We start from the raw sequence: 23,272 nt of genomic DNA on the forward strand, positions 1-23,272 counted from the left end.
AGGTGTTTAGTTCCCTTATTGTCTCCAGGTGTAGGGCATTGGCATTGCCTTCAATGCTGCTGTCTATTCTGTGATCCATAGTTGGTGCTGCGTCCACATATTTTGCTTTTGGCTAGCCCCCATGCCAGTGTCTGCCATGCTCATTTTCTGTCTTCCTAAACTATCCTGCAGTGGAAAAATGACCCACTACTGCATTTTTTTACTTAACCCACTCAGAATTTGGTTTTACATCTTTTTAAAGTTGAGGAGGATATATTCTTCTCTGGGAGGAGCTCAGTAAAAATGGTTTCTTCACTTTGCCTTTGTAGATCCCTGCACTTCCTCATGCTTTTGGTTTTTAATTGAATTTCTTTTAAGCAGTGGATTGTTGAGCTTTATTTTCATATCCAATCTTTCATTCTTTTTCATTTTATTCTATTGTATAGGCTATTCACATTTAAAGCTATGGGAGTTAGATTTATCATTTCTTTCATTTGTCTATAATATACTTTTTTTCTTAATTGGAATTTGTACTACCACTACCACTTCCTCCTTCTGTAAACACAATACTTTATCTTTTTTAGCTTAATCTGTTTTGAGACAGATACCATTCACCTGCTCTCTTTCCCTTATTCTTGAGCCCTACTTCCCAGTTTGTTACACCTTTCCCTCATTTTGTAATTTTGCTTATTTCCTTTTCTTTCATCCTTATATCTAATTATTAAATTATTTTCTTTTTTGCCTCTTAGTTAAGTATTCATGAACAATACCCTTTCCTCCCTTCCCTTCAACTTATTTTGTTCCCTTAACTTTTAAAATTATATTTCTATGCCTTTTTCTAAAAATAATCTTTTCCTAAATCTCATTATTTGTCTTCCCTCTCTGTCCTTTTTTTAAAAAAATTATTTAAGGCAATGGGGTTGTTATTTATCCAAGGTCACATAACTAGGTAATTACTAAATGTCTGAGGTTGAATTTGAACTCAGAGCCTCCTAATTCCAGGGCCAGTGTTTTATCTACTGTGCCACCTAGCTGCCCTTGTCTTTGTTCTTTTTTTTTTAAGGTTTTTGCAAGGCAGTAGGGTTAAGTGGCTTGCCCAAGGCCACACAGCTAGGTAATTATTAAGTGTCTGAGGTCGCATTTGAACCCAGGTTCTCCTGACTCCAGGGCCAGTGCTTTATCCACTGGGCCACCTAGCTGCCCTCTTTGTCTGTTCTTAATCTTTATTCCTTAATTCACGACCCTTGTACTTATTTAGTCTTTCTATAGTTACAGTAGATCTCATGGTGTTAAAACTTCTAAAGTACCTATTTTGGCTTCTTTCTTCTAAACAGTATTTCTGTCTTTGCCTTGTAGATCTTGACCGCTGTCTCTTCTCCTCTTCATGGCTCACTATTAGAGATACTAATTTCTGCCTGTGATAGAGATAATAAATTTGTACCTTGTGGTAGGAATTTTTTCTATATCCGTGCAGTTTTTTTTTAACTTTTCCTTCCAAATGGAATTTTTTCTCAATTTGCCATGAAATCTTCTCTCTGAGGTCATGCCTTCTTATTTTTCTGAGGAATTATTTCCTTTTTCCTTAGATAAGAAAAAGGAAAACTGGTCTCCCTAAATACCAAAACCATACAGAGTATAAAATCATCATCACTTTTATAGAACATCTCTCATCCCTATGGAATCATTCAGTCAAGTTTACCACTATGGAAAAATCCCCCTTCCCCTTTTTATTTCCTTCCTATTCTTCCACTCAGTTAACTCCAATGCCTGCCTCCATTTGATATTCAAAACCCTTTATAACTGAGTCCCCTCCTACCTTTCCAGTCTTCTTATATCTTTTTTCCCTTTTTTTCAGTATAGTAAACTGGCCTGCAGACTGTTGTGGTACAAATAAGACAGTCCTTCTTTGGTCTCCAGGCATTTTCTCTGGCTGTTACCCAGGCCTGGAATGTTGTACTTCCTCTCTTTTCCTACTGTACTCCTGATTTCCTGAAGTCCCTTAACTTAAAATCTCATCTTATTTCTTTTTTCCTTTTTCTGCCAGGCAGTGGGGTGAAGTGACTTCCCCAAGGTCACACAGCTAGGTAATTATTAAGTGTCTCAGGCACTCCTGATTCCAGAGCCAGTGCTGTATCCATTAAGCCACCTAGCCACCCCAAAATCTCATCTTATTTCAAGAAACCTTTCCAATCCCTCTTTAATTTCTGTGCTTCCTCTCTCTTAGATATTTCCTGTTTATTTTATGTATAACTCACTTTGTATATTCCACCATTCGATTATAAACTCCTTGAAAGCAGGGACTATTTTGCTTCTTCTTGTATTCAAAACACATGTTAGCACAGATGTGGTACATAGTAGATGCTTAATAAATATTTATTTATTGTTGATTGATTGATAGGAATCTATGAGAAGAAAAAGTGAGTGAGTAATTTAGATTAAAACAGTAGTTTAAGTTTATATTTGGATAGTCATGTATCTATAAGCTTTAACAATCAGTCAATGAGTACAGTGTATTTAAGATACTTTGTGCTACTATTCAGAATACAAATGTTAAAATAGTCTCTCTTCCCCCACCCTCAATCTCCAATCAAAAACCTTAAAATTTTATCAAGAAAGATAGCATGTATCTATGTCAGTATATACAAATAAAGATAAAGTAATTGAGGGCAGACTTTAGCAGTTGAGGGGGGTAGCATATAGAAGGTGGTATAGGAGTTGAATTGTGAAGGAAACAATATTCTAAGAATAAGAGGTAAGAAAGGACAGTATTGCACACATGGGAAATAGGCAGAGAACTATGGAGTGTTCTGTGTGAAGAAGAACAAGAAGATCAGTTTGGTTGTATAAACATGGGAGTCATATGTCCTAAGACTGGAAAGGTGGCCAGGTTGTGAGTGTTACTAGGCAATAGGGAGACATTGGAGTTTATTGAATAAGAGAATGACATTGTCTGGCAATACTTCAGGCAAAACATTTCACCAGCTGATTGGAGACATTAGGAACAGACAGGAAGCAAGGTAAAGAAGAGGTTTTTACAGGATTCCAGGCAAGAGTTGATGGAAGGTTCCAGGCAAGAGTTGATGGAAGGTCCTAAGTAAGACATGTAAGTAGAGAGATAAGGGAATGAATGTGAGAGATGATGGTGATGTTTGTCCTTCATTCTTGAAGACCGTGACATCAGGGAGGTGATGCTATGACAGGCACATTAATTGAATTTAAGTGAGGGGTTGAAGTACTAAGTTACCTGACTCACTTTCTCCTCCAGAGCCATCTGGAGGGTCTATTAGCCAGATATGATTCAGGATGACTGAAGGTGGCCCTGGATGTGAGGCAGTCAGGGTTTGGTGACTTGTCTATGGTCACATAGCTAGTAAATGGCAAGTGTCTGAGGCTGAATTTGAACTCCCATCCTTCTAAATCCAAGACCAATGCTGTGTCACCTAGCTGCCTCTGTGTGAGAAACATGGAGGTAGAAAGATAAGGTTTAGCAACTTAAGTTGCTAAACATGGGGGGATGGGGTAAGGGATTGAGAAATTGAGAGTAACACAAGGAAGCAAACCTGGGTTTCTTCAATAAAAATCAAGAAGTTTAGAAAGGGGATAGATTTATTGGAAGACAGATAAAAACATTGGCCCAGTCAGTTATTTCTTTTGACATTCACATAACAGCTGATGGAGTTAGGAAGAGTTGTGGTTATTATTGTTACATTTTGTCTGTGGAATTGGGATTCGATTATTTGATTTGGTCCCATAGACCAGAACCAGAAACAGTGACTAGAAGTTGCAGGGGGACAGATGGGAGCTTAATCTAAGTAAGAGCATCCTAATAATTTATGTTCTTTCTTGAAATGATGAGTTCCCTTACAGTATATCTTCAAGCAGAAACTAGATTACCTCTTACTGAATATTGTATCAAAGGGATTCCTTTTCAAGAATGGATTGAATTTGTCTAAAATATTTTCCAGCTGTAATTCCTATGACCTCTGATGTTTCATTTACTTCAGAGATTTTATGATTCTGATTTTGATCCTTAGAATTATCTTCATTTTTCAGATGCTATTTTTTAATTTTTTTTTAGTTTTTTAGTTTTTACAAGGCAACGGGGTTAAGTGGCTTGCCCAAGGCCACACAGCTAGGTAATTATTAAGTGTCTGAGGTCGGATTTGAACTCAGGTACTCCTGACTCCAGGGTCGGTGCTCTATCCACTGTGCCACCTAGTCACCCCCCCAGATGTTATTTTTTTTAAAAAAGTAATATTGCCCTGAAGAAAGTCCAGAAGCATAGTTTCACTAAGATTCTGACTTTGATTGTTATTACCTGTATAGTTAAATCTGTAGTCTCAGGCACATGCAGAGGTTGTCAAATCAACTCCCATGTCAGTGTATTTTTGATGTTGACCACAAGAATGTGTTGCTCACGTGAACCTATCAAGTCAGTGGACATGTATTTAATGCCTGTTATTTTTCTGGCATTTTGCTAAGCTTTAGTCTGGGAATACAAAGAAAGTTTGCTTTTTTTTTTTTTAAGTCCTGCTCACAGTTTAACAGGGAGCTAATGTGCAAAACAATTGTGTACAAGCAAGATATACAAAGGATAAATTAGATGAAATTTCTAGAGGAAAAATACCAAGATTAAGGAGGATCAGGAAATGCTTCTTAAAAGATTGAGATTTTAGCTGAGACTTGAAGGAAGCTATGAGAACTAGGTGTTAGGAAGTGTACTAAATTCATTGATATTTAAAGTCCATTATGTTCTGTAGTAAAAATATTTCATTGTCTAATTTTCTGGTAAGACACCAGAAACAGTTGTTTAAGGAAGTTGTGTGTCTATTTTTGTCCTTGTGCTATTGTCATATAAGTATACTTTAGTAAAAGATAAAAAAGGAAAGCTATAGCTTTATAATACTTACCTTTGTATTAGCTATTCATCCAATATTTCTTATACCTTTATTAAACCTTATACCTTTTTTTGTGCCAACCACCATTCTAAATGCTACAGATATAGACAGGCAAAGAACTTCTTACTCTCAAGGAACTCATAGTCTAATAGAGAAGACCTTTGATTTGTCATTCAATTTTAACAGAAATGTCATTCTTAAGTACCTTCACTATAAAATTATTACCTCCAGAGAAAGAGTTGAATGGAGTCTGAATACAGATTGAAGTATACTTTTTCACTTTTTTTTTCATATTTTTGGGAGGTGAAAGGATTTTTTTTTCCTCACAATATAAGTAACATGGAGATTTGTTTGCATGATTGCATATGGATAAGTTATAGCAAACTGCTTACCATCTCAGGGAGAGAGAAAAGAGGGGAATTAGAAAATTTGGAACTCAAAACTATTAAAAATACATGTTAAAATTTGTTTTTATACATAATTGAGAAAAAACAAAATATTCAAAAAAGTTCACATTCTAATTAGTGGAAATAGCACATGTATAAGGATGTTTATGCAAGGGGAAGGAGTACCTATAGTATCTGTTCTGTTCCTTTTACTCTAGGAGGAATGTATGTGTTATAGAAAGGGCACCTTTAGATTCTCTGGTATCAAATGACATCTGGATTAGTAGTAGACTGGAGTTTTCCACAGAGCTACTAGCAGAACTTCAAAATATAGCTTTGGATTGAGCTATTTAAAGAAATGAAGGCCAGCAAGGGAATTTTTATTCTTGTTGTAATATTCTGTGCTCTTTATTTTACATTTTTGTGTTTTGGTGTTTGTTCTAACTCCTAACATTTATTTTATGAATTGTTTTGACTGTGTATAGGAACAGCTAGGTGGTGCAGTAGGTAGAATTCCATGCATGACATGAGAGGGGAAAGGTTTAGTAAAAGTGGGGAAAGGACAAACTCCTCCTGAAGGAGAGAAGCAAGAACAAGTCAAAAACTACATTCTTTTCCTTGGAAAACTGCTAGACTATGAAGATAAGATGGTGTGTATGTCTACAAGGTCCCAGCTGCATAAGCAAATTTTCTAACCTGACACAGACTGACTGATGCCTGTCTTGATTCCCAGGGTCAGAGAATCCAGTTTGGTATGCAAACAACATTTTATGTTGGTAGAAGAGAGGGTTGTTCCTGACCCATTCAGGGTTTCTTGCATGCTGTGTTCTCACTGTTTCTGGAAATATGGCAACTCAAAAATACCCTTTAATAGCCTTCTACTCTTGCTGTCCCAAAGATAGATCAGGAAGGAACTACTAGATAAGTCTAGGCTGGGCTAGGCTTGAAGTGCTAAGGGATAGAGGGAAAGAATAGCCAACAATTTAACTTGACATATACATTTATATATTTTTATTTCATTTGATAATTAGAATAACTCTGAGAGGAAGATTAACTATTATCACCCCATTTTACAGTTGAGAAAATGGACTGAAAGACAAGTGATTTGGTCAGAGTCACCCAGTTAGCTATGTATGAGTAAGATGTTATACAGGATAAAATGAAAATAATCACAGAAGGAAGGCAATAGTAATAAGGGAATTGTGAAACTTGGAGTGTCTTTAAGGGATTTTAGCTGGAGCATAAAGGGAATCTGAGAATCCAGGAGATAGAGAGAACAGACAGTAAAAATTCAAATTCAGAAGATAGACAGTGTCTTGTGCAAGGAACAATAGAGAGGCCAGTATCTTTAGATTGCAGAGTACATAGACTGGAAAGGTAGGAAGGAGCTAGGATATGAAGGACTTTAAAAGCCAAATAGGACATTATGTTTGTTCCTAAGGAAGATAGGGAGGCTTTGGTGTTAATGGAGAAGGAAGGGGGTGATGATGATAAGTTTGACAGCAAAGTGGAAAATGCAGTGAGGAAAGACAAGGCAGAAAGACCAACCAGAAGACTTATTTCAGGGGCAGCTAGGTGGCACAGTGGATAAAGCACCGGCCCTGGAGTCAGGAGTACCTGGGTTCAAACCCGGTCTCAGACACTTAATAATGACCTAGCTGTGTGGCCTTGGGCAAGCCACTTAAGCCCATTTGCCTTGCAAAAACCTTAAAAAAAAGACTATTTCAGTTGTCTGTGCATGAATCAATGAGGGCTTATACCAGAGTGGTGGCTGTGCCAGAAGAAAAAAATTGTATACAAGAGATAATGTACTAGAATTGACTGGCAAAAATTCTGAAATGCATAATGATCCATCTGAAGGGAATATAGGTAGGATGTATGTGTAGAAGAAAGTGAATTACACCTAGTTATATGTCTGATAATGGAGGTATTGGGAAGGTAATAGAGCCCTTGACAGTAATAGGAGAATTAGAAAGAGGAGAGAGTTTGAAAGGAAAAATAATGAGTTCTGCTCTGGACATATTTAAAACATCTACAGTACATCCAGTTCAAGATGCTCAGTAGGTATTTCATTTGGAGATGTGAAAGAGAGGTTGGTGCTAGATAAGTAGATTTTAGAATTATTAGCATAAAGATTATCATTGAATCCATAGTTGCTGAAGAAATCACCAAATAGAGAAGAAAAGAGGGGCCAAGACAGGCCCCTTTAGGACATCTATGGTTAGTGGCATGACCTGGATGAAAATTCTACAGAGAAGATTGAGGAAAGGTATGACTAATAGGAAGAGAACCAGAAGGGAGCAGGGTGATTCAAAGCTAGTCTCAATGCTAAGAGGGTGATCTACAGAGGCTATGGATGAGTTTAAAAAAAAAAGGATAAGGATTGAGAAAAGATCATTTGATTAGGTGATTAAGAGCTCATTGGTAACTTTAGAAAGAGCAATTTCAACAGAATGATGAGGTCAGTAATCACACTGTAAAGAATTAGTCAGAGAAAAGAAAGTGGGGTATCTATCTATTGTAGTTGACCTCATAGAGTTTAATCACAAATGAGAAAAAATATAGAATAGTAATGGATGGAAAGGTTGCATTGTTTTTTTTGAGGGAAGACTTTGGCATGTTTTTAAACAATAGCAAAGGAAGGAGAAGGGCCACTTCTTTATATGAGAAAGATATGTAGGAGGATATAAAGACAGAAGGCATATAAGTTAATGTAAGATGAGGAGGAGGGGAGAAAAGGCAGCTCTTAGCAAATGGCCTCAATTTTTTTTTCAGTGAAACATGAAGCAGCATTCTCATCTAAGAGAGTGATGGAAGCAAGAACTATGGGGTGTTGTAGTTTATAGAACAGACTTCTAGAAAATTGACAACCTATGATTTGGATTATATGATCCAAGGATACAGAATAAACTTTTCCCATGAGAACTGTAGGAGTAGTAGTTCCCCTGACACCTCTGTTGAAACATCTGTTTACACTAAACTATATGGTTTTTATAATAATGAACACTATGTAGCCATGAGTATTTGGTAACTCTAACTGTACAAGCTGATTTAAAATTGTCTGATGATTTTAGTAGTGTTTAATTTAATTTTTAGTCAAGGTCATAACTTATTTACAAAAATGAAAACAACTTTTACAGCCAGTGTCTCTGATAAAGGTCTCATTTCTCAAATATATAGAAAATTAGATCAAATTTAGAAGAATACAAATCTTTCCCCAATTGATAAATGGTTAAATTATATGAACAAGAAGTTTTCTAAAGAAGAAATCAAAATTATCTATAATCATATGAAAAATTCTGTAAATCACTATTGATTAAACAATTACAAATTTTAAAAATCCAGAGGTCCTCTTTAGATTAGCTAATATGACAAAAAAGGAAAATGACTTATGTTGGAATGGATATAGGAGAATTGGAACGCCAATGCATTGTTGTTAATGGTGGAATTGTGAACTGATCCAACTGTTCTGGAGAGTGTGCATACCTTTTGACCCAGCTAGAAGGAAAAAAGAAAAGAAGTAGGAATAGGAAATGAGGTATAAAATTATATCTTTTTGTAATCTAGATGATGAAATACTTGGAAAATCCCAAAGACTCAAGTAAAAAGTTAATTGAAACTAAAAAGTTAATTGAAACTATGAATAATTTTGGCAAAGTAGCAGGATATAAAGTAAATTCACATAAATCATCAGCATTCCTGAAAAAAAAAAGATATAATATGAAATACCTGGAGTATAAATCCAAGAACTATATAAACAAAATTATAAAGTTTTTTTATACAAATAAAATCAGATTTAAATAACTGAAGAAATATTAATTGCTTATGGGTAGCCAAGTCCAATATAATAAAAATGACAATTTTATCTAAATTAATTTATATATTGAAGCCTTCCTAACTAAATTACCAAAAATTATTTTACTAAATTAGAAAAAAATAATACATTTAATTTGGAAGAACAAAAAAGTCAAGAATATCAAAGAATTAATAAAATGTAAAGAAAAGAAGTATAGCAGTACTAGATCTTAAACAATATTATAAGATGTACTAAGAAATTGGATGGCAGATCAATGTGTTTTCTTTTGCAGTATGACTAATAGGAAAATATTTTGCATTTCTTTGCCATGTATAATCTATAACAAATTGCTTGCCTTCTCAAGGAGGGAAGAAGGGACAGAATTTGTAACTCAAAATTTATTAAAAGTGAATGTTAAATTTTTATATATAATTAAGAAAAAATTAAATTTGTGAGTTATCCTTGCACAGGAACCATGCTAATCTTCTCTGTATCATTCCAATTTTAGTATATAGGATGCCAAAGTAAGCACAGAGAAAATTAAATTAAAAACAATCTTACATGAAAAACAGTTAACCTAAAAACATACTGAGGAGTGATGATTTAAGAGTCATTATACTACCTGAAAGCATAAACATCACAATTCCAGAAAACTTAGAAGAATACAAATCTTTCCCCAATTGATAAATGGTTAAATGATATAAACAAGAAGTTTTCTAAAGAAGAAATCAAAACTATCTATAATCGTATGAATATCCCATATATCTTAGAACCAGAGAAAAAAGAATCTACTTTCTGAAAGAAACCTCAACATAAAATAAATGAACTTACGATATTGAGGGATGCTTGGATTGTTCTTTCTACACTGTTAAAGCAGCTACTCTCACGACTGTGCTCATGGGATTTCTCTCTGATAAAAGTAGCATGTTGCCTCTATAATGGTTGTCCTTCATTCTTGAAGAAGACTATGACATCCATGGAACACTGTTGTTCTATTAGAAACCAGGAGGGTTGGGAATTTATTTTGTTTTTAAAAATATTTTATCTGTTTTCCAATTATGTACAATTGTAGTTTCTATCTATCATTTTTTGTGACTTTGAATTTTATAATTTTCTCCCCATCCTCCAATCCCTCCCCCCACAAAGAAGGCAATCTAATAATCTTTGCATTGTTTCCATGCTATATATTGATCAAAATTGAATATGTGATCAAAATTGAATATGTTGAGAGAAAAAACATATCTTTGAGGAAAAAATAAAATATTAGAGATAGCAAAATTATGTATTATATAAGACAACTTTTTTTTTTTTATTAAATTGAAGGTAGTTGTCTTTGGTCTTTGTTTTAACTCCACAGTTCTTTCTCTGGATACAGATGGAATTCTCCATTGGAGATATTCTAAGATTGTCCTTGATTATTGCACTGATGGAACAAGCAAGTCCATCCAGGTTGATCATCAACCCCATATTGCTGTTAGGGTGTACAATATTCTTCTGGTTCTGTTCGTCTTGCTCAGCATTAGTTCATGCTAATGGAGAATTTCTTAAAAAATGATCTCGAGGCTCTTTTTTTTGGTCATGACTTTTAGGTAGTCCAATATTTTTAAATTATCTTTCCTGGATCTGTTTTCTAGGTCAGTTGTTTTTCCATCAAATAGTTCCCATTTTCTTCTAGTTTTTTCATTCTTTTAGTTATGTTTTATTGTTTCTTGATTTCTCACGAAGTCAACACTTCCCTTACTTCCATTCTACATTTTAAGGAATTATTTTCTTCAGAGAACTTTTGTTTCTCCTTTTCTATCTGGCCAATTCTGCCTTTTAAGGTATTCTTCTCCTCATTGGCCTTCTGAACTGCTTTTTAGTTTTGATCCAAATTGTTTTTTGAAGATGTTATTTTATTCAGTTTTTTAATCTCCTTCACCAAGCTGCTGATGTAGTTTTCATGATTTTCCCACATTGATCTCATTTCTCTTCCCAATTTTTCTTCTACCTCTCTTACTTGATTTTCAAAATCGTTTTTGAGCTCTTCCATAACCTGAGACCAATTAATATTCTTCTTGGAGGCTTTGGATACAGAAGCTTTGACTTTGTTATCTTCTGAGTATATATTTTGATCCACATAGACAGTTACGGTCAGATTTTTTTCTTCTGTTATTTGCTCATTTCCCCAGTCTATGTCTCAATTTTAAATCTTTGTTAAGGTGGGGCTGTGCTTTCAGGTGAAGACACACTCCCAAGCTTTTGAGGGCTTTGGCAACTGTTTTCAGGGACACCCCTCAGGGACCTGCAGGTTCTTATTTCTACCATGTCTTATGAGGTGCTATTTCCACTCTCATATCCTGTGCTCTGATCTGTGGGTGATCACAGGCACTCTTTCTGCCCTGGAACTCTGAGAAGGGCCCTTGCTCTGCTGCAGGCAGTGAGCCTTGTTGTCCTTCTGCTCCTTTTCCTGAGATTGGGCCCTGGACTGCAACATGGATCTGAGTATGAGCAAAGCAACAGAGTCCTGTCTCAGGGAGAGCAGAGACGTCTGCCATCTTCCCTGACCTGAAAACAGTTGCTGGGTGGCTGCCCAGATAGGTCCCCAGGGGCCAGGTTTCTACTGAGGTCTGCACTGAACTGGGCTCCACTCTCATTCTGGTGTAGCAGAGTTTTTCTGCTGACCTTCCCATTTGTCTTTGGCAGTCACTGGGCTGAGAAGTCTGGAAACTGCCACCACAGCCACTGACCCAGGCACCCTATAATCTGTTCTTGGATGGCTGGTGCTGGTTCACTCTGGTGCGGCCTATGCTTACAGGTCCTTTCTAACCCTGGTGTAACAGACCCTTTCCACAGATCTTCTAAGTTGTCTTAGGCTGGAAAATTGTTTAACTCAGCCTTTTTGTGGGTTCTGCCACTCTAGAATTTGGTTAGAGTCATTATTTAAAGGTATTTGGAGTGGTTTGGGGGAGAGCTTGCAGGAGTCCTTGCCTTTATGCTGCCATCTTGGCTCCAGGAACAGGTATTTCTTTGATTTATTTCATTTTTATTTTGAGATTCAAAAGTTAGATCCCAACTAAGTTTGAAAGCAATGAATACAAAGGCATATTCTTCATGTATTATTTAATAATATGATCAGTAAGCCCAAATTCTCAGGATTGTATTTAGTATCTTGAGCATGGAATCGGGAAAAACAGGCTAGAGTGGGGCTGGGAAATTATAGAAAAATCAGCCTGTTCACTCTTTTGAGAGGTAGATGTAGGGTGATGAGAGCTTTGCTCTTGATGGCATGTATGTTTCTTTTAGTTGGACTTTAAAGAATATCCTACCAGTATTATTACATAGAATTCCTGGCTTTTTTTTCAGTTATGATTTTGCTTGTATATATATTCATATCCTGCGTAAGGATTTTAAAGTTACCCAAGTCATCATTTCCCTATTCAAAGGAGGCCTATCTTCCAGAAGCTGTCTTGATCATCTAGATCTCTTTGGGGCTAGTTGTTTGGCTTGCTTGTATAGTAGATTCTTTCAAATAGGGATGTAGAATAGCTTTCTCTCAAAACAAAAATCATCACTTATCTTCATTTTTTCAGCTTTACTTCCTGTCTTTTCCTTAACTTTGCAAAGACTTTCTGTCTTGTTTCTAAATTGATACTAAATGAATTATCACTGTTTTGGAGGCATATATTGGACTGTAATTATCTATTTGTATTTTTATTGTGATTGTTATTTAGCTGAAAGTTTTCCTTCTAAAATGATGTAGATCTGACTCTTATCTAAACTTTGTTGAAGAGCACAGTGCTCTCTCAGTACATGAGATATTAACTAAATGACTTGTTAAATGAATACACTGTATTCACTTTATATTCTGACCATTTTATCAATATAGATAGGAACCAAAAGAAGTCACATAATAAGAGTAGAAAGATCATGAACTCGGACATAGAATCATGGCTTCAAATCTTAGCTCTGTTGCTATTTAGCCATATGTTCTTGAACAAATTGCAGTCAACTCTTAACTGAACCTTAGTTTCCTTGTTCCAGTGATGGGTTAACAATACTTGTACTATTTATCTCCTAGGCTTCTTTGTGATATTCAAATGAGATAATGTATGTAAAACACTTTATAAATGTTCTAGCATAATATGTGTCAGATACGATTATTCTGTCAAGATAAACTTACTACCTGATATTATCTTATCACTTGCCTTGTTACAAGAACATGTTCATAGGAGATGCCTAGTACGTGCTTGTGAGTGGATAGATAATGAATCAGCTTTCCAAATTATCTGAAGAGGAATTTAGTTTTCTATCTGAGGTCAAATTTTATGATACAGAGTGTGTACGAAAAATATAAGAATTTGGAGAGCTGGGAATACTTCAGTGGAGTTTATCTTTTTTCCACACCACACATCCCCACTCCTTCAGCTTCTTCCTGTCCTGCACACTCTGATCCTGAACCCAGACTTGTTTATCAGTGTCCTTCCTAAAATGGGACCATAGAATGTTATTACTTTCTATGTGAACTCAGGTGGCCTGGACATTGGACATAATTATTCCAAGTGGGGTTTCTGAATGAAAGAAAAGAGGATAACAATATTATTTATGATGTCTGCTGGGGCAGAAAAACGAAGTTGTTTAAGTAATTTGTGTTAATGGTGTTTGGGGGCTAATATGTAGATAGAATATATATACGAGGTCAGTGATGATCAAGATTTTTTCTGCTTCACTGAGAAAATAGATTTTAAAAAAAGTTTGATCTAGCTGACCTAAATGAGCTAGTAACATATCATTGAAGTGTATTTTGGTATACAGATGGTCATTTTTTAAATGGGGTCTAGTGAGAACAGGATGCTCCAAGGCTTTTTAGTGTGATTAACATTAAAGAGAATACCTTATGGTTGGACTATAGGGTGAGTGGATAGAAGGAAATGGGAAAGATACAAAGGTACCAGAATATTAAGATCTTTAAATACCAAAGAGAAGAGTTCATATTTTGATCTTAGCGATAACACAAAAACCAGATGAATTTATTGAATGTATGTGTGTTTGTGTGTTTTCAGGGGGTGTGGCATGTTCAGACAAATACTTTGGAAACTATGTGGAGGATGGATTGGAGAGGATAGAGGAATGAGAGAGAATCCAATTAGGGAGCTATTGAAATAGTCTTGGCAAGAGGTGCTGAGACCCTGAACGAGGGTGGTGGAAGATTTGTGGATTTAGAAATAGAGTTTGGCAATTGATTAGATTGATGAAAAGTGAGATGTCAAGGATAAGACCAAGGAACTTGTGTGACTAGAAAGTAGACAAGGGAAGTTAAGAAGAGGAGAGAGTTTGACAGGGGAAAGAGGAATTTTTGTTTTGAATATTGAGATAATCAATTCAGGATGTCCAAGTCTGTGGAACTAGGTGATGTAGAACTAGAGATCAGGAGAGAGAGTCTTGAGCTAGATAAATGTTAAGATAGATGGATAGACAGATAGATAGATAGATAGATAGATAGATAGATAGATAGATAGATAGATAGATAGATAGATAGATAGAGACAGACAGATGGATAGATAATTTGGAGTCAAATCCATGGAAATGATAATATATATCCTATATCCCCAACTAAATCATAATCATTGAAGTTATTCCTGTATATAATAACCCTAATACCTCATATAATGCCTAATATAATGTACAAGGTGGATTTCAGTGTTCATTGTTGTTTATGATCCCTTTCTACTCTTAAAAATTATATCACTCCCATGGCTTAAGGCAGCAGTATGGGACCTTGAGATATCTTCTTAGTCTTGCCAGTGATCAATGGTGTATACTCACTTGATCTCTGAGTTTAGTTTCCTGCTACTTTGAGTAACATAGCAAATTAATAACATAAATTCAGTTTTTATATAATAGTAATGATATTTGCTGTTTTACAAGGATAGTGAAAGATGAATGAGTTAAAGTGTTGTAAAGAACTTTCAGTGCCTTAGAACAAAGGCTTTAAAAGCAGTGAAAATATTACTTTATGGAGAAGAAAGACTCACATAGTGCTTTGAGATCAACAGATGAAAACCTGAGTATTATTTAATATATTTTTAATAAGAGCACCATCATTTTATAAGACTTAATTAAAGGTCTTACAAATATTCTTTCAGCAGGAGACTGAAACTAGGCAGTTTTCTTTTGCCTTATGGTCAAATATAATAAATGTTTGTTGAATTAAATTGTATTTATATTTCCTACTGAGTACTCAGATTAACATGCTTTGTGATTTTATATATATATCTTTGTGCAGCTGGTTCCTTCTGTAAACTCCAGCTGTTCAGTCGGGTTATTTTGGCAGCTGTTGGTTGCCAGTTGTCCCTTGTTTAAGGTATGCCTAGATTGGCAGGAGATAAACCAATCAGGAAATGCAGAGCATGTAGAAGGAGAAATGTTTGTGCTTGAGTAAAGGCTCAAAGCCAAACAGCAGAAGTCACAAAAGCTCAAAGCAAATCCAAGCAAGTAAAGCAGTGACCTTGTTTATATATCTATCTTCTAGGTGACATCATTTTTTGATTATCTATTTTAACCTTCATTATAAACTCTTTTCATTGTTTCTTCCTTTTTGATTATATAAGCAACTTTAAAACCTGAACCCAAATGGACAAGTTTAATTTATGATTCAGGAAGAATCAGTGCTGTTGACCTTTAGACTCTCCACTCCTCTCAAAAGGTGTAAGCTGCCTGATTTTCTGAAACATAATTATTTTGATTCAGCTCTTTAGCCTACTCAGTTCACTTAGTTTGCTTCCTGTCACAAAGCTACCTCTGTCATAGTTTAGTAAATAGAGGTCCAGCTTTGGAGTCTGAAAAAGTTAAGTTCAGGTCTTAGTCTGTTGGCATCCCCCCAAATTATCTATAGGCATAGTTTCTAATTTATATTAGTAGATTGATTTCCCTGTACTAGTTAAATCATAGTTCTGAAACAAAAAAATAGAATTAATGAGACAGTTAAGGGGAAAATAAGATAAGACATCATCTATCTAACTTTGTAAAGCTTTACTAACCTAGTAAAGCAGATTTGTGCATAAAGATGATAATAATAGTTATACAGAACTTATAGGCACTATGTTATCCTTACAACAACTGGATAGAAGTAAATGCTACTTATTATACACATTTTACAGATAAAAGAAAATTTTGCAAACTGAAGTGATTTGTCCAGAGTCACACAGATAGTAAATAAGTGTCTGAGGCCAGATTTGAATTGACGTCTTCCTGACTCAAGGCCCAGTGTTTTATCCACTGTCTTAGATATTTACCACCCCTTTCTGTCTATCTAGAGATAGATTTTCTAGGATTGAACCTTATTTGGACCTCATCTTGCAGATAACAGATACTAAGGTCACTCAGTGAGGCATACCTCAAATTCACAGAAGACAGCAACAAAATGGTGGTAGTTGTCCTTTGTTCTCTAATAGAAACAAAAATGACATCACTATGTTAGAGTCAAGTTACATTTTGAGCATGACTGATCAAACCAGTATGCTATCAGAATGTTCTACCACAGGTCAGACACAATAGTACCTGTGAATATTTGTGGTAGATTCTTTAAATTTGTGCATCTCATGATTCACTTGAGCTACTTTGTTTCTGTTTTGCTCATAGAGAACAGCATCTTTTTTCATGAGGGCAAACCATGCTATGCAGTCCTGTGCTGGTGCCCCCCATGTCATACTATCAATTCCAAAGTTCTTCAGAGAGAACTTGAGAATGTCTTCATAACCCTTCTTTTGACCATCATATGAGCACTTAGTATGAGTGTTCCATAAAGCAGTCTTTTAGCCAAGCATATGTTTTACAGTTGGACAACATGGCCAGCTCATTGGAGTTGTGTTCTCTGTAGTAGAATGCTTAGCAGTTTAGTTCAAGAACGGACCTTGGTGTCTGGTGTCTTATCCTGCTAGTGATCTTTAGAGTCTTCCTAAAACAATTCAAATGGAAGAGATTCAGATTCCTAACATGTTGCTGGTCCAGATTTCATAGGCATGCAACAATAAGGTAAGTGCAGCAGCTATGTAGACCTTGAGTTTGGTGGTCATTCTAAAACCTTCTCTTCTACACTTTTCTTTTGTAGTCTCCCAAACTCTGAGTTAATTCTGGCAATACGTATATCAATCTCAGTATACTGCCATGGTAATAATATCCACTATATTCGAAACTTCTCCATTTTCTAAAACCAATGGTTTCCCATATGAATGGTGTGGGGTTGGCAGGTGGAGAAGTTTTGTTTTCTTGGTGTTAATTCTGCTGCATAAGCAGCAGAAAATTAATCCATACCTTGTGGCATCTCAGCTTCAGAGGCTACACTGAGTGCACAGTCATCTGTAAACAACAAAAAGAATCATGTACCAGTCTTTCCTCCACTTTAGTATTAGTTTGTTACCTTTTCAGTTAGATAATTTGCCATCACTGTATAGCTAATCTTGAAACCATGTTCATCCTCATGGAAGGCATTTGATAATAATTGCTGAAAACATCATGCTAAAAAAAAAAAGCATGGGAGCAAGCACACAGTCTTGTGTCACTCCACTGGTGACTAAAAGCACATGAGCATCGTCCACTATCCACAACTCGGGCATGCAGCCAGCCATCATGAAATTGATATCTAATACTGATGAACTTCTCCAGGCAACCAGATTTTGACATTTTCCATAAACCCTCATGACTGACAGTATCACAAAGTCTTGATCTGATCAATACATCATATGTACAGACCTCCATTCTGCTCCTGGCTTTTCTCCTGGAATTGTTGGACAACAAACAACACATCAACCATTCCTCGGCCCTCTCTGAAGCCACATTGACTCAGGTAGAGATCATCTTCCAAGCAGCAAAGTAGGGAGGATCTGTAGCTATTAAAAGCGGGGGGGAGGGGGGCACTAGGTGGTGCAGTGGATAAAACACTGGCCCTGGAGTCAGGAGTACCTGAGTTCAAATGCAGCCTCAGACACTTATTACCTAGCTGTGTGGCCTTGGGCAAGCCACTTAACCCCATTTGCCTTGCAAACAAAAAAAGCATTTTGGGGACAGCTAGGTAGAGCAGTGGATAGAATGCTGGGACTGGAACCATAAAGATCTGAGTTCAGAATTGGCTTTAGACATTTAAAGATTATTGAAACAAACATTTGGGGCAGCTAGGTGGCGTAGTAGATAGAGCATTGGCCTTGGAGTCAGGAGGATGAGAGTTCAAATTCAGTCTCTGATATTTGCTACTTACTAGCTGTATGACCTTAGGCAAGTCACTTAACCCTGATTGCCTGGCATCCAGGGCCATCTCCAGGTTGCCCCAATTCATATCTGCCCACTGGACCTAAATGGCTCCAAAGTAGAAAGTGAGATTGGTGACTTAGCCATAGCACCCCTCACTCAAATCCAAGTCATGTGCTTGTTATGACATCACCTCCCTTTGAGAGTGAAGGACAGATATCAACAAAAACATTTTGGGAGATCAAGTTAAAAAAAATTATATTCTGCTTGTGATAGATAATAAGCAGTATCCTTGAACAACTTTGAAGATCACTTAATCTATAATAAATGAGGATTCAAGTGTCTGTTCCTCACTACAAAAATCAGATCTTGTAACCCTAGTTTTAAATTTCAGTTAGTAAAACTAACCAAAGGCTTGAAAGTGGAAGTGTCCTACTACTCTTTTATAGGGTTTTACCTTCATCAATATTTATCAGACATTGTTCTATGACCTGGGAAAAATATGAAGATTAAACAAGGATAAAGGGTCATTATAATATGAATCAAGTCAACAACTATTTTTTTAATGTGTTTACTTAGTGTTTGTAGTACCAGGCACTGTTCTAAGCATGAAAATATGAAAATAAACAAACAAATAAAAATAACCCCCTGCCCTCAGTCATAGTGCTGAAATTCAAAGAATCAGAAATGGAGTCATGTGAGCCAAAGAATTGGGGGAAGGAAGGAAGGCAGGAAAGGCTTCTTGCAGAAGGTGATATTTGAGCCAGGCGTCAGGAATCAGCTAGGAGTCAAGTGAGAAAGGAATGGATACATATAGCTAAGTATACACATAGACAGAGATGGCATATGGAGTCAGCATAGCTGGATCATAGACTGTATAGAGGAAAATAAATTGTAAGAAGATTGAAAAGGTAGAAGGGGGCCAGACTGAGAACTTTAAGTGCCAAATGGAAGAATTTATATTTGATTTTATATAATGGAGATAATGGGAGCTGCTGATATTTTGGAAATGGAGTCAGGACTTAGGAGCTAAACAAAGAAATTAAATTCTGTTAACTTCAAAATTATTAGGGTTCATCAGTTTCTGATGTCATTTCATTTTTAAGGTTAGTACTTTCTTTTGAGGCTCTTCAATGACTTTGACTGCAACACCTGAAGAAAACAATCAGGCCATATTCTTTTGGGTGATGGGGGTGGAAGTAGGAATGTTATTTCCCAGGATAATGACTGCAGCTCTGCCATTCCCAGAACTCCTAGCTTTAACCTTCCCTTTGGTTGCAGTTAGCCAACAGTTGGAATTGGTGTTGGTAAGGAAAGTAATATTCTTCTCCATAATGATTGTTCCCCTCTCTGATGGCTGCAGGGCCAGTGATGTGGAGGTTGCTTTTCTCCCAAAGCTCTTGGGTTCAGAGTCTTAGGATGTCGCCACTGGGGTCTGATGACAGGAAGGATTTGATCAACGTGGTGTCAGTGGTTTGACTTCCCTGGCATATGTCACCTCCTCTTTTTTTTCAGGGTACCTTTCCCTTCTGATTATGTAACAAACATTCTCTTCTTTGTGTTTCCCTGTCCAGGCTAGAATGGGTGGAAATCATCGAGCCTCGAACACGAGAGCGTATGTATGCCAATCTTATCACAGGCGAGTGTGTATGGGACCCACCTGCTGGTGTACGGATTAAGCGTACCAATGAGAACCAATGGTGGGAACTCTTTGATCCAAACACATCTCGTTTCTACTATTATAATGCCACCACTCAGAGAACTGTATGGCACCGGCCGCAAAACTGTGACATCATCCCTCTTGCCAAGCTTCAGACCTTGAAGCAGAATACAGAATCCCCGAGGGCTTCAACAGAAAACAGCCCTGGACGCAGTAGCAATGTCAGTCGAGAGGGCAGCACCAGCTCTTCCTTGGAACAAGAACTAGAAACTAGTGAGAAAGCTCAGGAGCAACAGGCCCGAGCCAATCGACAGTCAACCCAATTTACTGCAGTGAAAGAAGAGAATGAAAGGTAAGGTGACAAGAGTAGACATGAATCATTTGTAAACCAGTGGAAGGTGGTATTAGCCTGTCTTCTTCTCCAAATATAAGATCTTTATAGGAAGGTATTCTAGCTTTTTTGTTGGTGGAGAATGAGATAGCCTGTGATGACTACTCATAAAATGCATCCAAGCCATTTCCCCTCGTTATTTCAACTTGATATAAGACATTTGTGTTAAAAGTAGGAGATAAAGTTTCTCCTGTGCTTCTTATGTTTGTCCTGTTTGTTTTTGCTTTTATTTGTAAAAAGAGTATTTTTATTTAGTTCATTAAATATTTCCCAATTACATGCAAAAAAACACATTCATTTTTTAACTTTTGAATTCCAAATTCTGTCCCTTCCTCCTGACCCTCATCTACTAATTTGAAGATAAACAATATATTGTTGATTATACCCACAAAGTTATACAGATATACCATATTATTTGCTCTTCATTCTTGATGGGATTTCCCTACTTGCAAGTATGTTTCCAGAGGAGGCAGAAGATGGTTAATATTTTTGGATTTTTGAAGACAGATGAAATTTGTTCTTCTTGGCCTCTGATGACATAAATAGAAGCAATAGGTAGATGTAGAGAGTCACAATTCATCTTAATGTGGAAAAGACTCTCTATTCAAACTGTCCAAAAAATGAAATGGGCTTATTTTCTGTCCCTTCCAAATATCTACCCCACCTCCCTTAAAAAAAACAACATGTAAATATGGGTTAGATTAGATGTCCTCTGAAGTCCTTTAAAGCCTTGAGCGTTATTAAGTTTGAGAAGCTGGGCATTGTTTTCATAGTGTTCAACCTATTGCTGTCTTCCTCAGAAACTTTTTCTCTCTTTGTGCTTGACTTCTCAGTTGTAAATTGAGCATTAGTGAACATGGAGTCACCAAGATGTGTGTAATACCCTTTGAAGATAAAAAGACTCCAAGATGTTCTTAAGTAATGTTAAGTTAAATTCTATTGGCCTCAATCTGACAGCTTCTCAGAAGCCCCCAGAGGCTTATTACACTTTTAGCCACTGCTGTTTCTAGGTTTCCATAGAATGCTGTCCGAGGGGAAACTGTTGGTATATAATTTGAGAACAGGAGATACCAACAAAGAACAAGAATAACAGCCCTCTCCCTCATCCTCAAACTGGATACTGGCTTTGTGTGGGCAAACCTGTGCATAATCTACTACCAGCCTTGTTTTCAGGCACGGCTTAAGTACCTTTGAGGAATAAATACGAAAAATTTGGAGACCAGAAGTGGAAATGTCTCCTAAGTAGCTGTTCCAGAAGTCACAGCCCCTTGATCTGTTCTCATTTCAGTAATGAATATTTCCAGAATCTTGTCAAAGATTTTGGAAAACCCAAGAATCTCTGATTAACCTCAACTCTTCATATGTGCAGCTGGCACCCACTTGGCTGAAAGGATCAGTAATTCCTCATTGTGGGTTAAGTTACTCATGTGACTCTCTTAGAGAAAGGCCAAAAGGCAACAGAAAACAAATAAGAGTCAGCATGAGGGAACTGGCCCCTGGCAGCTGCCTCCTCCTCCCTTTCCTTAGATGGAAATTCCATCTGAGCTCTGCACTCAGCTGGAGAGTTGTTGGTTTTGTAGTTGACAGGACTCTCTGAACTTTCAGCTGGTGGGCTGCAATCTGTCTCCACTTTTGCTCTAGTTAAACAGCCCCTCCTACTCACATTAGTGGTTGCATTCCTTTCAGTCTTCTATCAGAAATATAAGGTGACAAGTGGCCAGGGGCAGTTGTCATTTTGATCCTTTATTAGGGAGAGGGGGAGTAGTGTGATCTATAGTGGAGGGAACAATAAACTAGAAAGCAAGAGACCTGGGTTATGTGACCCTAGGTATATGTTTAATTAACAGAGCCCAAAGAACCATAGATACCATCCAGTAAATCAACTCACCTACATTTTAAAGGTGAGGAAATTGAGGCCCAGATTGGAGAGAAAGAAGGACTTATATTTTCTCCAGGTTGCACCAATTATTAGTGCAGGCTAGAAAACATCCTAGGCTTCCTAACCCCCTACCTAAGAACATATGCACCTTAGTTTCCTAATCTATAAAAATACAGCTTTGATTCAGTTCAGTAGATATTTTGTTACTATTTACTACTATCTACAAAGCAGTGTTCTAGATGTTTTGGATACAAGAAAAATTAAGCAATCCCTGCCCTCAAGAAGCTTATATTTTCAGGGGAGAGGGCTTGAAAGGTTCCAACATATGGATTGATGAATACTAAGTAGATATTTCTTTTTAAAGTTACTAATATCTTTGGATTTTTCATTCACTGTAATTTCCATATAATCCTCCCCTAAACCAGAGAGCATGACCTTATAACAGAACTAAAAAAGGATTAAACAGTATTCACTGTGTTTCACCATCATATCCCTCCACCTTTTCCAAAGAGAGAAGGAAAATTCATTTTCTTGTTTCTTCTTTGGGTACTAGTTTGTATACAGAGTAATTTCAAGAGGAAAATAATATTGACAACCAGGGGGAATCAGAAAAGGCCTCATGAATACTAATACACAATTGAAGGATGTCGGAATTAGTTTGACTATTCTAAAAAGCAATTTGAAAAGCTAAGAAAATGATTTCAATTTCTGTCTTTTTTTTATAGTTCACTTGCCCTTTGTTTTTTTTCCAAATTGATATTTAATGTTTATTCTCATTTTTTACAAATGTTTTTTATACATTAATAAAATATTCTTGTTTAAGGGTAAACAAAATACCCCCTCCCCCAAAAATATATAGACTCACTTGAGCGTTAAAGTAAAGGGGAGAGGAAAAAAAATTAAAATTAAAAAAATAATAGTAATAATTGTAGGTATGGCCAGGTGGTGCAGTGGACAGAGCACCAGTCCTGGAGTCACGAGCACCCGAGCCCACATCTGGCCCTGTACGCCCAACAATCACCCAGCCGTGTGACATGCAAAAACTGCCCTGCAAAAACCAA

The 23,272-nt window shown here is 36.6% G+C and overlaps 1 protein-coding gene and 1 non-coding gene across 7 annotated transcripts in view; one reads left to right on the forward strand and one right to left on the reverse strand.

Moving 5' to 3' along the window:
• The window catches only part of ARHGAP39 (Rho GTPase activating protein 39), a 350,961-nt gene that overhangs the window by 160,351 nt on the left and 167,338 nt on the right, over positions 1-23,272 (forward strand). For all 6 annotated transcript variants that reach the window (XM_074202986.1, XM_074202985.1, XM_074202989.1 and 3 more), the window contains one exon: positions 19,856-20,293. In XM_074202986.1, the coding sequence (XP_074059087.1) occupies positions 19,856-20,293 (438 nt within the window). The remainder of the gene's footprint in view (positions 1-19,855; positions 20,294-23,272) is intronic.
• Positions 9,488-9,591, reverse strand: LOC141503727 (U6 spliceosomal RNA). Its single transcript, XR_012473053.1, has one exon. It is a non-coding gene; the product is annotated as a U6 spliceosomal RNA (small nuclear RNA).

Source organism: Macrotis lagotis, chromosome X, assembly GCF_037893015.1.
Source record: "Macrotis lagotis isolate mMagLag1 chromosome X, bilby.v1.9.chrom.fasta, whole genome shotgun sequence".
Classification (NCBI taxonomy): domain Eukaryota; kingdom Metazoa; phylum Chordata; class Mammalia; order Peramelemorphia; family Peramelidae; genus Macrotis; species Macrotis lagotis.